Raw genomic sequence first — 15,463 nt, forward strand, 5'->3', positions numbered from 1 at the left:
AGACATGTTTGTTCGAACTAAATAATAAATATTTTTCTGTTAGTTGTATAAAATCAAAATTATAATTAGGTATATCAACAGATTAATTAGCTAAAGTGATACTTACCATTTGGAAAGTAACTTAAAGTGACAAGAGAATTGATGGAAAGTAATATTTTAAATGGTAATAAAAACGATTGCGAAGTGTTTAAACATTTCAAATGATTTTAATTCGTGTAATTATGCTAATAATTATTAATTATTTTCGCCAGATGATGTCAACAACTCTCAAGCAGAACCCAAAGGAGGTAAAACAAGTAACAGTAAGTTGTTTATTATCGTAATTAATGTTTTTTCCACAATATAAATAACAACGTTAAAAGTCTTTTTTAATTGCATTTATTTTTTTATTTTTAACTGCTGTTAACAATTTCGTTTTTAAGTAGGCCTAGTTGCAAAATTTATTTCATTTATACTATCAAAAATAAGCTATTTTTAGGCGCGAGTTTGCTACAATATCAGATTTTTATCCTATTCACTAATGATTATTGTATCCAAGAACTTATTTAAATGATAATTTAGAATGCATCTTATCTGCGTTGTATCTTTTAATTATTAACGCAAACATTCTGCTATAATAAAATGAAAATATGATAAGGGCGAAGGTAGTAACTGAAGAAGGATATAAATTAATGAAAAATTCTACATAACATATCATTAAAATTATCGAACGATCGTTTTTCTACACAGGAATAGGTTTTACACAATATAAATTGATCTTTTAATGATGATACATTTCGTACGTAATACTTTTTCGAATGATAAGTTGAGATGCATTGAAAAAAAAAGAATTAAAAAAGGGAGAAAGTATTACAACATACAGGAAAATTTTATCTAAAAAATTCTGAATCGAAAACAAGTTAAAAATTAACAAGTTACGCCTCTTTAAAACATGACCTTAAAATTAAATATAGTCTGTTATATAAAACAGGTAAACTGACTATGTAATATAAACATAAAAATAAAAAGAAATTTAATTTTTTTAAATGCAAAATTTTCCTTAAAACAATTTATAGAAGTGTTCGTGAGTACTACTAATTTTAATCTTAAAAAATAGCACGAAATTATTAAAATCCTAAAATAATCTATCTAAAACTTCCGACATCCTGAGACTAGCAGCGTGGTCCAAATTTCACTAAACACGTTTGAAACTGTTAAAATATTCTTCAACTGAATGGACACTAACCTTAGGAGTTTTCTGCGATTGATAAGTGACATTGATTTCAATTCAGTTTCTTCTATTTCATCTGTAAATAATAATGTTTCCAAGATATCAGGCAGATCTTGACCGTCCATGATATAAGCAAAAATCACCCAGGACTGAATCTAATAACAATTCATATCTACCAATACTACGAATGAACACTGGGTAATTCAGAACATTCAAACTTAGCATATCAGTGACGTCACGGCGTGGACAGTTTCTGCTATCTAACAGGAAAATCCAATAGGGAAATTAGGAACAGTAAAAAAATTCTTAGAACGGAATTCTATAGCAAAATTTCATAATGTAAAATATGAAATTTAAACAAAGTATTTTAAAGTAATTTTCTTATAACCATTTAAGAATTAGTCGAATTAATAATTTGGGTATGAAAGAATAGAGGATATTAGAACACTTCCAGGGAAGCTCCAGGAGTGACTGATTATCTCACTAGAGCACGTGACTCGCGGGCCACTTTAGGGATGTTTACACGTGAATGATAAATGTGAACGAAGATATTTGAAACTTTAACTGAACCTTTTCTAGATAAGAATATTTGATTATTTTAATGTATGCACGTGAACGTTTCCTTTAACTGTTTCTATAACGAATCGAAGTTCACTTAAGAGAATTAATTACTGTAATAATAATTGCTTCTTTTGTTACGGATTATCGAGTTTATTTTTTTATAATAAATTATAATGATAAGAACCGATGCCATTTCATGTTTTTAGTTATGATTTTATATATTAAAAATCACTTAAGGTGAGGGAATAATTAATTTGTTTTACTTTAGAACGTTTTAGAATCAATTAATAATGATAAAATTGAAAATATACAGTAGACCTATATTATTACAATCATGACTTCAAATTTATTATTATTATTAAATCAATTCTAGATACAAATATTCATTGTAACATCTCAGAAAACATAATTTATTTTTTGTATATACTTTAATATAAACTGTAATCCTGATAACTGTTTAACTGATAAGTTTTTATATAAACCGATAGATAAAGATGTGCTGATATAAAAATTAAAAACGACTCAAAGAAAAATCCGTTATACAAGAGGAGAGAGAACTGTTTTCTCAAGTAAATGAATGACAGTTAATTAGACATGATTGAATGTGGGTCTATAAGTTTTTGAGTATGATGGAAGGAGTCGTACTAAATTTACATATTTGGAATTAGCACAAAAACCTAGTTTACATAAACCTATCATTAAACAGAAAATGAGATTGATCTCATATATTTCTAACAAAGTTCTTATTTTATTTATACGTTTGAACCGACCTGAAATTTGGGAAACTTGGGCTCAAACATTTAATCATTCTCTTTTAAAAATTCGTTTGACACATTTTCGTTCTATGAACTGTCTCCTCTTGTCACGCATTCATTTCCGGTATATCTCATTTCTAATGCAAGATTTTGTGATCCATAAGTTGGTCTACATAATAAGATCATTAAAATTAGCATGAAGTATTTATATTTATTAATAATTAGGCCTACCTATTGAATCCCACTTTTCAGAGTTTATATTCTATTTTAAAAAATTCCTTTTGTGTACTCAGTTCTATAAAATCATATTTACTAGTCTATGCATGTTCCAAAAATGTTTTGCATCTCTCAAAGATCGGAAATCAGCAATTAAACAGCATTCGTCGTCTTGAAATTGCCAATAAAGCTATTGATAGAATGAATATTGTAATGAAACTAGACTTTGAATGGAATTTTGAATACAATGAAATGAATTTTTTCTATATGGAATGGATTGAAGGAAGGATAGATGCACATATGCCCATATTAGAGAGACTTACAAGAAATCTAGCGAGTAAATTAAAATTACATTAAAATATAAATATTTTAGAAGCAAAATCATTTTATTACTTTTACTTTATTTCATAATTTATAACATTATAAAATACTTAATAAGAATTAAGAGCTGTCACTAATTTGTAGTGAGACTTTTAAAAAAATAATAGATCTTCTAATACAAACATCATGCATAAAGTTTATTCTCGTTAGTGGAAAAAATAAGTTGTATAATTTAAGGAAATTAAGTTAAATTGCCGCAACTGTTAATTTTCTTAAGCAATGCAAAACAAATTAAATGTCAAATTAATTCATAACAAATTTAAAACAATAAACAAAATGCTATTAGTCTCAAGCTAATAAAATATTGTCGTAATATTAATTTTTTTTATAAATTTCTTTATTGCTATTTATCATAAAATCCACAAATATAAATTTAAAGAGTGAAGATGATAAAATTTGTAAAAAACAGAATTAGATTTACTTACTTTAATTTAATTTAATGGGTTCTAAAAAGATTTTACTTTGAAAAAGCTAAAATATTTTTAATATGAATTATATGAAATATTTATATTAATTAAATAAATCATTGAAAACGAAATAAAGAAATATAATCTGTGTGTTATCTATATAAATTTGAAATCAATAGCCTTCGATGTGAATAAAATGAATTATAATACTTACATTTTAAACTACAAATTTTGGTATATAATAATCAAAATTTAATTTGATATTTGTTCTTTTTGAAAGAAATCATTTAAATTTTTACATGAAATAATAAATTTGATGCTGCATTCCACTTATCAATAATACATCTAACAAGTAAGTTTTTGATAAAAATAATATTTTGTATTTATAAATATTTGTATTTAAGTTTGCATTTTTGATATTATAAGCAAATTCTTGATACTTAATAAAGAAAATACATATAAAATTATTTGCAAGATTTTTTATAGTCTGTAGTATGTTAAATTAAAATGTAGTAAATCATCATTAAATAAGAATAACTGGTAATTGTATTCATTTGATGTAGTTATTTTCATAAAGAGGTCTTTATACAGGTCATTATTTATATAATTTATCATTAATATATATGTAAATTTTCATTATATATTTCACAGAATCTGTGGCAAGGGTTATTTTTCTTTGGTAGTTAGATATGAAACGTAAAAGCTTAAAGTTTCATTTTTTATAATTAAATATTGGCTCTCAGCGCAATCATGCCTTTACTGTAAAGGTTATAACTCATGAAACACAGCGTGACTTATTGTGTTTACATAATTAGTAATCTTCACTTATCTGTTGATAATTCAGACTTTGTAAATAATGAAATCTTGTCAATTCACGGTATTAATATTTTCAATGTTAATTAAAATATTAATAAACAATAATATTATTTAATACCGAGCTTTTAAGCTATCATGTGTAAACTTTTTACAACACACTTTAATATGGTCTTGCTCACGGTGAAAGTGAATATTTCCATTGCATCCTGTGCAAAAGATTTTTAAATGGGTTGAATTTTAAGAAACGCGTTATTTTTCAAACCATAGTTTATTAGTTTTTACAATATAGGTAGAGTAACACAATATAGTAGACTTAAAAACTGAATGCATTCGCGCTAACGCTGGGCCCCATAAAGCTATAACTAGCTTTATGAAGGCTCAGGAAAATTGAATTAGGGGGCCCCTACGTACAGTGTTGACTTCGAGCATTTTTATTCAAAGAATTTTTGGGAGAATCTGCGGGTTCCTCATTTGTTTTTTAACGCGACCTCATGCCAGATAAGTTCTGCATTGCGTCAGTGCACCCTGCGTATGCGCCACACTGACAATCTAAGGTTTAGATATGGCCAAAATTTAAATTTCGATATTCTTATTATAGTAATGAGTGTATAGAAGATTGGTGGGAACTAGGGCAATTGCATTTTTTGCCCAAACTAAACGACTCCAGTTAAACATCAGTTATATACAATGCACTGGTTTATTAATATAGTAACATTTTTCTGTTTGAATTGCCAAATGAGAGAGATTAAACTCCCAAAATTCCATGTTTACGAACTTGTTTCATGGCATATATTAATCTACGAAAATGATATATTAAACTGAAGAATGGGTCTATTCATGTTTCTAATCACAATGTAATAAATGTTACGGAATGGACTATATACAGTATAAGCCTATATATATATATATATATATATAGGCTTATACTGTATATAGTCCATTCCGACCAGTTCATCCTAAATATAAATCTCTTGCTGAATATAACTCCTGAATATAGATCTATCTTTTCGGCCACATGGATAAGCTGTTATCTTAATCCTATATATGAAGTAAATGAGAACTTACAAATAACCTGTTTTCTATTCCTGAATGTGAATTTAGCAATCTGCATTAGTGAATTTAGCAATATCGATAGCAAACTGATCATTGTCTATAGTAGGAATATGTATACAGATGAGTATCATTAATTTATAAATAAAAAAAAACTTTTATTGACAACTTTTAGATGAAACATTTAGCTGCCATATTTTGTGATATTAAAATAATTACTAATAATTTATTACGCGCATTAAATCATACGTAACAAATATATTTCTTCCTTTATTCAATGTGACTTTTCAATTTTCAGAATGAAGTATCCTTGAAACGAATGAATGGATCTTGTATATGAATACATCAAAAAACATGAATGTGTATAATCTACATGGGGAAAATCAGGATAACGTCATAATACTGTACCTCTTTCCTTATAAGCAAATCCAAGATTACTCATTAGACGGGAAATCTCATTCTTTTCATTTTAATAATGTTTTAAGTTAAATAATTCTAAATTTTTGTTATTAAAATTGTTCTTAATGAAAAAACGCACGTAAAGAAATCTTCTATAGTGTTTATAATTGCAAAAACATGTATTCATAATATGTACAATTGTATAATAATCTATAACTTTGTAGACTAAATTAGTGGGTATACACTAATTTAATACTATATTTTATTTACTAATTAATACTAATTTATACTGTATAATTTAATAATATTAGTGGGTATACATTAATTTAATACTATATACTATAATTTAAATAAATAAAAATACTAGAATGATAAAATTATGGTTAATATTTCATAAAAAAAATCATAAAAAATTGATAACGAACGGAATGAAAATTTGCAAATGCAATTATGTACATAAATTTATGAAATTACAATAAAAATACCATTATAACCTTATTAATTTGTCAAAAAAAATTTTAATACAACAGCACCATCTAGCGATATAAAATGAAAATAAATTCACGAACAATTTTTTTACGTAATTAATTTTAATCTGTATTGTATATAATAATACATTTTATTACTTTAGCCAGTATATAAATATAATTAAAATTTTATTTTAAAAATAAACCGATTAATGCTTAAAAATTAAAAAAAAAAACAAAATTAATTTTATATAAGGAAAAACGTACAGGAAAAATGCTAAAAATGTATATTAAAAATAAATCTAACCTTTACCATTAAAAATATACTTGATTTTTAAAAAAATCTGTGAAGATTCTTCACGTCGTACGTTTCTTTTCAGCCTTAAATCTCATTGTGAATGCAGGAAACAGTAACGATTTGGTTTGACTCGTTATCACGTGATCAAAAACAATTTCCCTTTTCTTAGAAACTATCTCATATGAGAATATATTAGCATAATTTAAAAATAAAACGAAACACACGCTTGTATCAAAGTCAAAAATATCTTTTTAAAATAGTTTTTTTTTCTCCACATACGTGTATTTTTGTAACAGAAAATACGCATTTTTTGTTATTTTCAAAATTATAGAGAATAGCGCAGATTTAGATGGGAAATACTTAAATTTTAAGTATCTAAGTTCAGGGTATATAGGACACGTTCCTTACCATTTCGCATAAGGGCAATGATAATGATAATGATCAAGTGAGATACAGTATATAAATCTTAAGTTCTCGAGTACTGTACATTAAATTACATTACTAAAGGCAAGGTCACGATTCGTAAAATGGATGTTTTGTCCTCACGAAGTGAATTTTTCTCTACTAATATATTCATATAAACAAAATTAGAAAAAAAATAACAACTTGACACCGATTTAATGAGGACAATCCCCTTTACTTTCAGTTTTACTAGGAAAAATAAATAAAAATTTTTGACCTTCAAAATCATCAAATGTCGTCATTAAATGCTTCTGAAAATTGTAGAAAAAATTCATATTTATTTTTATTTATTTTTCAATAAATAGGAAAGAAAAACGTATTATTTCTGTTATAGCTGCAATATTTTCTGTTTACTCTGATCACATCCTAAGAGGAAGGAAAACAATGTTTTAAAAAGTAAACAGGAATTTATATTACTGTTTTCGGATACCGTGAGATTTCGTCTTGCACAGGTTTTTCTGTGTAAAATTGCTATTTATTAGCTGTTTTGTACAGAAAAACTCGTATAAGACAGAATCTCACGATACCGAAAATTTTTTCCACATGTTTCGTTTTATTCAGATTATGTTTTAGACAGGTTTTACTGTATTAATAATAGAAATCATTCAATCAATTTTCATTACATTATCTGGAAATCATGATAATTGAAGTTAAGTTCACGAACTTAAACTTGAAAACGTGAAATAGTTTAAAACTACATGAGATTTATACACATTTCCCTTCCAAAAAGTACAAAATTATCTAAATTTCAAGCATAATTTACATTAAATATGAAATTCTATGTAATGTAATTCAAATAATAAACGAATTTTTCTTATTTCTCGACGATAAACGAGTTCGAAACGTATAATAATAGTTTTGTACACGTTTTTGGAAATAAACTGACTCTCTTAACTTATAAAATGTATTATTGAATAGTAAATTATTACAAATATTATTATTTTTTTTAGTAGAAAAATCGCGAAATACACGCGTAATGTAATAAATTTCGGATTTATTCTGTTACAGCTGTGCTTAAAACAGCTGTAATCAAGATTAAATAAATAAGGAAAAAAAATCCGGTAAACGGAATAATTTCTATGAAAATTAATTTAAAAATTGTTGATATTACTTTTAAACAGAACAGTTAAGAAAAAAATAATAATCCTGTGAGAAGGAAAACAGATTTCTGAAATAAATGAAATTGGTTAGAAATTAACCTCGTTAGTTGTAAAATAAAGTTTTTAAATACATAAATAAGCGCTTATAGATGTTAAAATATATGTTCTTAATTTTTCTTGTCAAAAATGAGGTCGCTGTAAATTTAGTTTCGAAATCGTTTGCCATAACTAACACGTGTATACGATTTAGTGCATGCTGCTTCGTTCACTTCTATACTATTTATGGGGAGATGTTAATAAAATTTAAAATAATTCTTTTATAACTTAAATTATTATAAATAAATAGAATTTAAAATTTTTTGATTAATTTAAAATCTTGTGAATGAAATTTTAAATAATAATTACGATAACTGTTTCTGTTTCATTAATTTATTTACGTAACCTTTTTAATGTTTTAAACATTATTATGGAAAACTGATTCTTTAATGCTGATTAGGCACGAATTTGCGAGTTATTTAAGCTAATGAATGGTATTGATTACTTTAAAATTAATTAGATTTATTCCGTTTTATTAATTTATATTGGCGTATATATTTCTAATTAGAAGCTGGAAGTTTATTTGGGGATTCGCGTTATTTAATAGAATTTTTAATTAAAAGAATAGAAAATAATACTATTTTTAATCATTATAATTGAGAAATAACTGAAAACGGAAGAGGAAATATATCGATGAAATCATCTATATCATCATAAAATAGTTTTACTTGCTAATTATGGGTATCCTTCTTAATGTTAATGTTTAAGAAGCCCAGTAAACAACGTGTATAAGATGACAGATTCTATATTATTTAAGATATTTCTAAAATAATATCACTTAATATGTTTTTAATTTAAAATTGAATTATAATTTCTAATGCTTTCTGAAATATTCGTTGAATAGAGAACTGAATTTCAATTTAAGGTAATAACACTTCAATTTCTCTTTCAAAAACTCTGCCTCAGGTTTTCTACAATACAGTGGAAGGGAAAAAAAAAAGATAATTATAAAAGTGTACTATCACAAAACTAGTTTTGGAATATTCAATTGCATAAAATATTTGTAGGAAAGTCAAATTATAAAAGTTTGACCTTGGACAAAATGGCGAATTTCCTTCATGATTTTGAATTGTTGCCAATTATTAGAATGTTAGTTTTAGTTTTTTTTTTTAATATATATATTGCTTTTCCCATTTATAATAAACTATGAAAAAAGTGAACTACATTGAACTAGTAATGAGTTTACCAATCGTAAACTCTGTGACCGGTAAATCTATGAGGCTCACAATTGTCCTATTCATTGTAGGCTTCGAACTATGTCATTCATGAGCAACTAATGTTTGTTAAAGTTCAATTTCTAACTATTTTCTATATTAATTATGAGCTCTGAATACTGATATCATTATTATCTTGGAATTTAATTTATTTATACCTATCAAAGGTTAATGATTGAACATGCGTTGCGTAAACGCTGTATTTAGCAATGCTATAAATATTAATTAAAAGATGAAGGTTATAGAGATTTTTACATATTATTCAGTAGTTTAGATGTATATAAACATAAGAAAATTACTAATTGATCCTTGCATAATAACTTATAATTTTATTTGTAGCTGAAAAAATTGCTTGCGTTCTCGTTTTATTTCAAAACATTGTTGACAAAAATATATTGTGACAATGTGTCATGCTATTTTTGAAAATTTATTCTTCATTAAACCGAAAATTAAGCGCAACCACTTGATAGAAAACCGTACATTGGTTGGTTAGATGAGATTCATTTTTTAATTACGAGTATATTCGAAGGTTTTCATAATGTTATTAAAACATGGGCGCTCGCAGCTTATTGTTTAATGTTGCATGACAGGTTTCAGTTATTTCTAAAGTAACTAAAGCTAGTAAAGCACAAGCTAACACACTAATTTCAAGCCCCTCCAGCTAGATCTATTATTATACGTTATATAACCAGTTGAGGACAACATTCTTTGGAAGGGGGGAGAAAAATGCGTCTACTTCGTCCATCGTTAAGATATCTTTCGTTAAAATTCTCTCTCTGTCTCTCATAAGTATCGATCACCTGTCAAGTGCATCCAAGCAACAATCGACTAATGACTCATTCGTAAATGAGGCTAAAAAAAACAATTTTTCCATAACTTTAAAGTATAGTCATGTTTACAAAGTAACTACATACATATCTTCACTGCAATACAGTCCTGTTCTGTGGGAATTCATCATATCTCGAAGAGGTTAATAACCTTATGGGTGCAACATCAATATTTTGTCTACTTAGTGCCCCACCTTATCGTGCGTTAATGATTGTTAAAGCACCACACCCAATTCGGTAAACATATGGAGATTTGGGTACTTACTCGATTTCATTTTCTTGCTGGACTGAATAACATTTTATCCCGAGTATGCTTTGATACCTCCAACAGGCACTACGTTCTGTACACATGGTCCTTTAAGATGATTGTTGTTACATTCTTCCAATAGTACGTGCAATAGGTAAGACTTTGACGTCATATTAACTTAATGTTGATTGGTTGAATATGAGTGGTACATCGATTCGATGAGGTTACAGTCACGTGTTCAACTGGTTGCTACTGTGAACACGATTTTATCTGATGTTAAAGGCTTTAAACATATCAAAATTGTCATTTTTATCTTGCTAATTACTCGGGGTGGAAAAGTTACGTTTCTTTAACAGAAAAAAACTGCGGTTTTTTAAGCAACTAGGAAACTATAAAAAGTCGAAGGAAACTCGAATTTTTAGCATTTTTTTCCCTTAAAACTTTGCGAAACTTCGTAGCTGAAAACATTGATGTAGCTTTTTCAGCGCTTATTATAAAAATAATATCCAAAATTATGAATTTTTATGCAATTTTATAACAGTGTCACCTAGTTTGATGTTAAAAAAGCGGTAAAACATTATTTCACATAGATGATACAAACAATTACGTCACTCTCTGTAATTGTGACATTCGACAGCGGGTAATTAGTTTGAATGTCGACACAAGTTATGAAGTAACAAAAAAATATAATTTTTTTTAATGAATTCCTAGCAGTTTGATAAACCGTAAAAACATTCGATTCTATGGTGAGGTTCTAAACCGTTTATATTAACTCCTAGAAAATTTTTCCGTTTCGTTTTCGTTTAAAAATACAGCAAAAATTTGTTTACAAACTTACCAGCACTTTAAATGGCAATATTAAGATGGAGTTGAAGATAAACACTATAACTGACACCCATGACGCTATAGCAAACGCGATTGCAACCAATTGAAAAGGAGCGATGACATCACAAAGCCCGTTAGATGGCGTTTTACTTACCAGAAACCATTGAGGGCCATTTCAGCTAAAGCTTGTAATAACATGGCGGATGGCGAAGATTCGGGATGTGAAGCTGAAGGCATAGCTACGTAACTTGTGACGCACCGAAGAGAAAGTAGACACTTGGGACATATAGGTCACACAGTCGTAGAATTGGGTTACACTCGCTTACTTTTGTATACTTTATTGATCTGATGTTGCGCACCTTGCAATATATAGGACACATGACGGGGCGGGACGACCCTTTGGAGGTTTTCGATAATCATTGGTGGAAATTCTTTGACGGGGTTTCTATTCTTGTTTATACTCGTATATAACCGAGATTTTGAGCCACACACGCTTTTTAACTAGGAATTTATAGATAATGATCGAAGTCTTGTCTCAAATGACACTTTTTTCAAGGTGACATTACTTTTTTCAAGTTTTCCACCCCCTCTTAGAAAGTAACTGTAGGGTGTTTTATGATTTATGACCAAAATCGGGTCAGACATTTTAGTTTTTTAATTATTTGAGCAGAATCTCGATTTCCATCTCTAGTCCATTACCCTTAAGGTAGTTTTGTTACGTCATTACTATAAACGTCATACTGTGGCACAGTTCCGACGAATTTTTTTTTTGTTTTTGTTTTTTTTAAGATGGGGCCCCATTGCAGATTAATTCGTCAAACCAAAATCTGTTGGAGCATAAATTCAGAAAAGAAAAATCTAAGGTAAAATCAAGTTTTTTATATGAACGATACAATCTTTAGTGGAATGACTTTTTCACACGGAAAACTTTCACGACTCACCTCTTCTCTTGATCGAGACTGAATGAAAGAAGAGGACAAGGTCATGACCTCGCATTATTTAGGTCATTGTTAACTTTTACGCATTGGATATTTAGAGAAAATAAAGGATGCGAAACTATCATGGGAATAAAAATTGCCGTTTTGCAAACAAAGGACTTTTGACAATTTTAATTTCTTCTGTATATCAGAGATTAGGCTTGTTTTTTTTACGTAGAATATTATACGGATTGTTAATCGGTGTAATTGCACAAGTGAAATTTCTTTAAAGGGTTGTTGCGCTCGACAGGTCATTGCGTCTTTCATTGATAATGCGACAAAAAGTTAGTGTTATGGGAAATTTTTTGCTTGAGAGTTATTTTTATGGTTTATTTTTAAGGGGTAGTATTTCGTTGTTATTGAGTTTTAAGTACTTCCCGACATAAAGTTACGTTCTTTATTTGGAAAATAATTCAAACCTGTAGTAAAAATTAGAGTTTGCGAACAAGAGAAAGATGGAGTTTCATTACTAATGAAAGTTGAATGCTTGAATGAGACTAAATGTCGACTTTCATTAGTAAACACATATATAAATACAAAAAAATCAGTATTAATACATTTTCAAATTTATTTAGTATGTGTTCTATTCTTTCTTTAAAGAAAAAAGACAAATTTAGAATAAAGACCAAATTATATTTAATGTTCTTTTTTGAATTTACTTAGTTATTTATCGAATTCTGACAGATTTTTGAATTTCAAATCTGTATAGTATATTAATCTGATACTCGAAAGTATTGCACGATTTGATCGATGTTTTTTGTTCACTGATACGCATTTTATTTCGATATAATTAGAAAGAATACTAAATCTGAACTTTTTATAGATTTTAACAATAAAAAACAATAGATTATCCAAAAATTATTTTTTTAGTAGTAATAAAAGCAATATTAAATAAATGTTCCCTATTACTTTCCCGGCTGTTATATAGCCTGTAATCGAGGGAAAATATGGCAATCGGTCAAAAATGTTCCCCCATATTTTTACATTTTTGGACTCAGGTGAACCTCAAAATGTCGAAAAATGAAAAAAAAAAAAAAAAAAAAAAAATGAAAANCTCTTTCAGGCTGAATAACTCCTGTGCTTTTTGTCAAAAATTTCTGAAATTATACAGGGAGGTTTGTTTATTAGAAGGATTATTGCTACTAAATTTTAGATTAAATGTCGAGGAATGGGAATTTAAATGGGGTCGTGTGTATCTCCAGTAGGGTCGGACTTAATGATGGTTTTACTTGTTATTAGCACTTAGAATTTTTTATAAAATCTATCTCGCCTTTCAAAATTAAGCTTATTGCCATTTTATAATACAGCCTTGATAATCCGACAGGTATAGGACCAAAGGGGTGTCGGATTACCAAAAGTGTCCGGATTACCAAGTGATTACATATTTGACATTGTTTTGCTAGCAGTAGCCTACAATATTCCCTACTCCAACTGTTCGAACAGAACTGCTCACAGAAAACACGAAATGTGTGTCATCGTGTAAAAATTGGGTGGGGAGATTCATGTCGCGACATGCTTCTGTGCAAGCAGACAAGTAACGGGGACGGGTACCTTGACGGGAGGTGAGTCGGACTACTGAGCATGTCGGATTACAAAACGTCGGACTATCAAGGGATAGCTGTAATTAAAAATATAAAAAGTTTTTAAAATAAAATATGATAACAGATGGCGCCACCAAACGTTGACTGGAATGTTAAGCAACTCGCCGCTGGATTTTTTTTTTTAAAAGCATCGCAACTTACTTGTTAGTATGGATATTTACTAAACTAATCAATTGCATACTTTTCCTCTGTTTTATATAATAGTCGGGAAAGTAAAAAATGGAACATACAATTTTACTTTCCCGGCTGTTATATAAAACAGGAAAAGTACGGCAATCGATCAAAACATAACCTCCAAGATTTTTACAACTTTTGTACTCAGAAGACCTTCAAACATCGAAAAATAGAAAACAATTCGGGGTTTTTTTCCGTGTTTGTGTGTAGGTGTGGGGGAGCATGGTTTTGTTCACTCACTTCCTGTCATTTGTTGCAATTTTCTGAAATTTTGCAAGAGGTTTGTGTATTAGGGAAATTGATAATATTAAATTTTAGTGGTTAAAGATCGAAAGAGTGGAGAGGTACTGTACAGGGGGTCACGTGTCATTTCTCAAATGGGGTCGGCCTTAATAAAGATTTTACTTGTTATTAGCATTTACAATTTGTCATGAATTTACTCACAAAATTAAAGCTTTTTGTCATTTTATAATAATTAAAAATATAAAAATTAGTTTTAATAAAATACCATAACAGATGGCGCAACCACAATTTTAAAATTGTTTTCTGGGAAAGTTAGGCAACTCATTGCTGGATTTTCTTGTACAGAAAATCAATCAGTGTTATTATCAGGTAAATAATAAATTATTTGATATAAATCGTTTAAATCTTTTATTTCAGTTAAATCAAAAATAAAATAAAGGAAGCTAAAACATTTCACATTCGCAGTGTAAATAACATAATAATCTTATAATAAATATGTGAAAGTGAAAAAAGAATAAATATAATAAATAATGGGATCTGTATCTTATGATATTAATTAAGTAAAATAGTCATATCTTAAAGTTACAAATAACTCATAAAAGTACTTAACGTAGTAAGCAAAGAATGAATACGAAAATTAGTCGTTACGTATTAAGAATTAGGAATAAGATTGGAAATCGGGATAAATAGTCGATGCATTTTTTAAAAAATCGTTATTAATTAATAATACTGCATTTAATGAAAATGTGTCTTATACCCAGTAGCACGTTGTCTTATGGGTTAAAAAGAGGCAATTGCTTGGAGCTCCACAAAGAGAAAACCCCAAATCAATCTTTTATAAGAAAATATTTCCAAAAATATTCCCCAAAAGAAAAATGTTGGAAATCAACACTGTCCCTAATTCAAATTTGCCTGGGCCCATGAAGCTATAACGCACCACTACTTATACAAGTAGAAGAAATTATATCTTGCATAGTGAAGAAGTAACAGGTCATTAATTATGATATCGTCCCACTGTAGTAAATCAAACGATACAGATTCAATTAGTGTATATAACGTTGAAATTTTTATAGATCTGTATCAGAGATTCTCACGATTTTTTATCGATTCCCTTTAAAAATTAGATTTAATTCGCCG

At 28.2% G+C, this 15,463-nt stretch overlaps 1 protein-coding gene and 1 long non-coding RNA gene across 8 annotated transcripts in view; one reads left to right on the plus strand and one right to left on the minus strand.

The window, feature by feature from the left end:
- The window catches only part of LOC111622165 (NAD kinase-like), a 69,059-nt gene that overhangs the window by 26,761 nt on the left and 26,835 nt on the right, over nucleotides 1-15,463 (minus strand). The window contains exon 1 of one of the 7 annotated variants that reach the window (XM_023364505.1): nucleotides 11,486-11,761. The exons of 1 other annotated variant lie outside the window; for it this stretch is intronic. In XM_023364505.1, the coding sequence (XP_023220273.1) occupies nucleotides 11,486-11,568 (83 nt within the window). In that variant the 5' untranslated portion in view covers nucleotides 11,569-11,761. Of the gene's footprint in view, nucleotides 1-106; nucleotides 196-1,225; nucleotides 1,884-6,575; nucleotides 6,699-10,524; nucleotides 10,802-11,344; nucleotides 11,395-11,485; nucleotides 11,762-15,463 lie in introns of those variants that run through there. 5 more of the 7 variants (XM_023364512.1, XM_023364504.1, XM_023364511.1 and 2 more) reach the window with 5 other exon arrangements.
- Nucleotides 143-5,961, plus strand: LOC111622171. Its single transcript, XR_002756212.1, has 3 exons — nucleotides 143-163; nucleotides 252-302; nucleotides 5,695-5,961. It is a non-coding gene; the product is annotated as an uncharacterized LOC111622171 (long non-coding RNA).

This window comes from Centruroides sculpturatus, unplaced genomic scaffold (genome assembly GCF_000671375.1).
Source record: "Centruroides sculpturatus isolate CEXI.00-Female unplaced genomic scaffold, Cexi_2.0 scaffold306, whole genome shotgun sequence".
Taxonomy (NCBI): Eukaryota; Metazoa; Arthropoda; class Arachnida; order Scorpiones; family Buthidae; genus Centruroides; species Centruroides sculpturatus.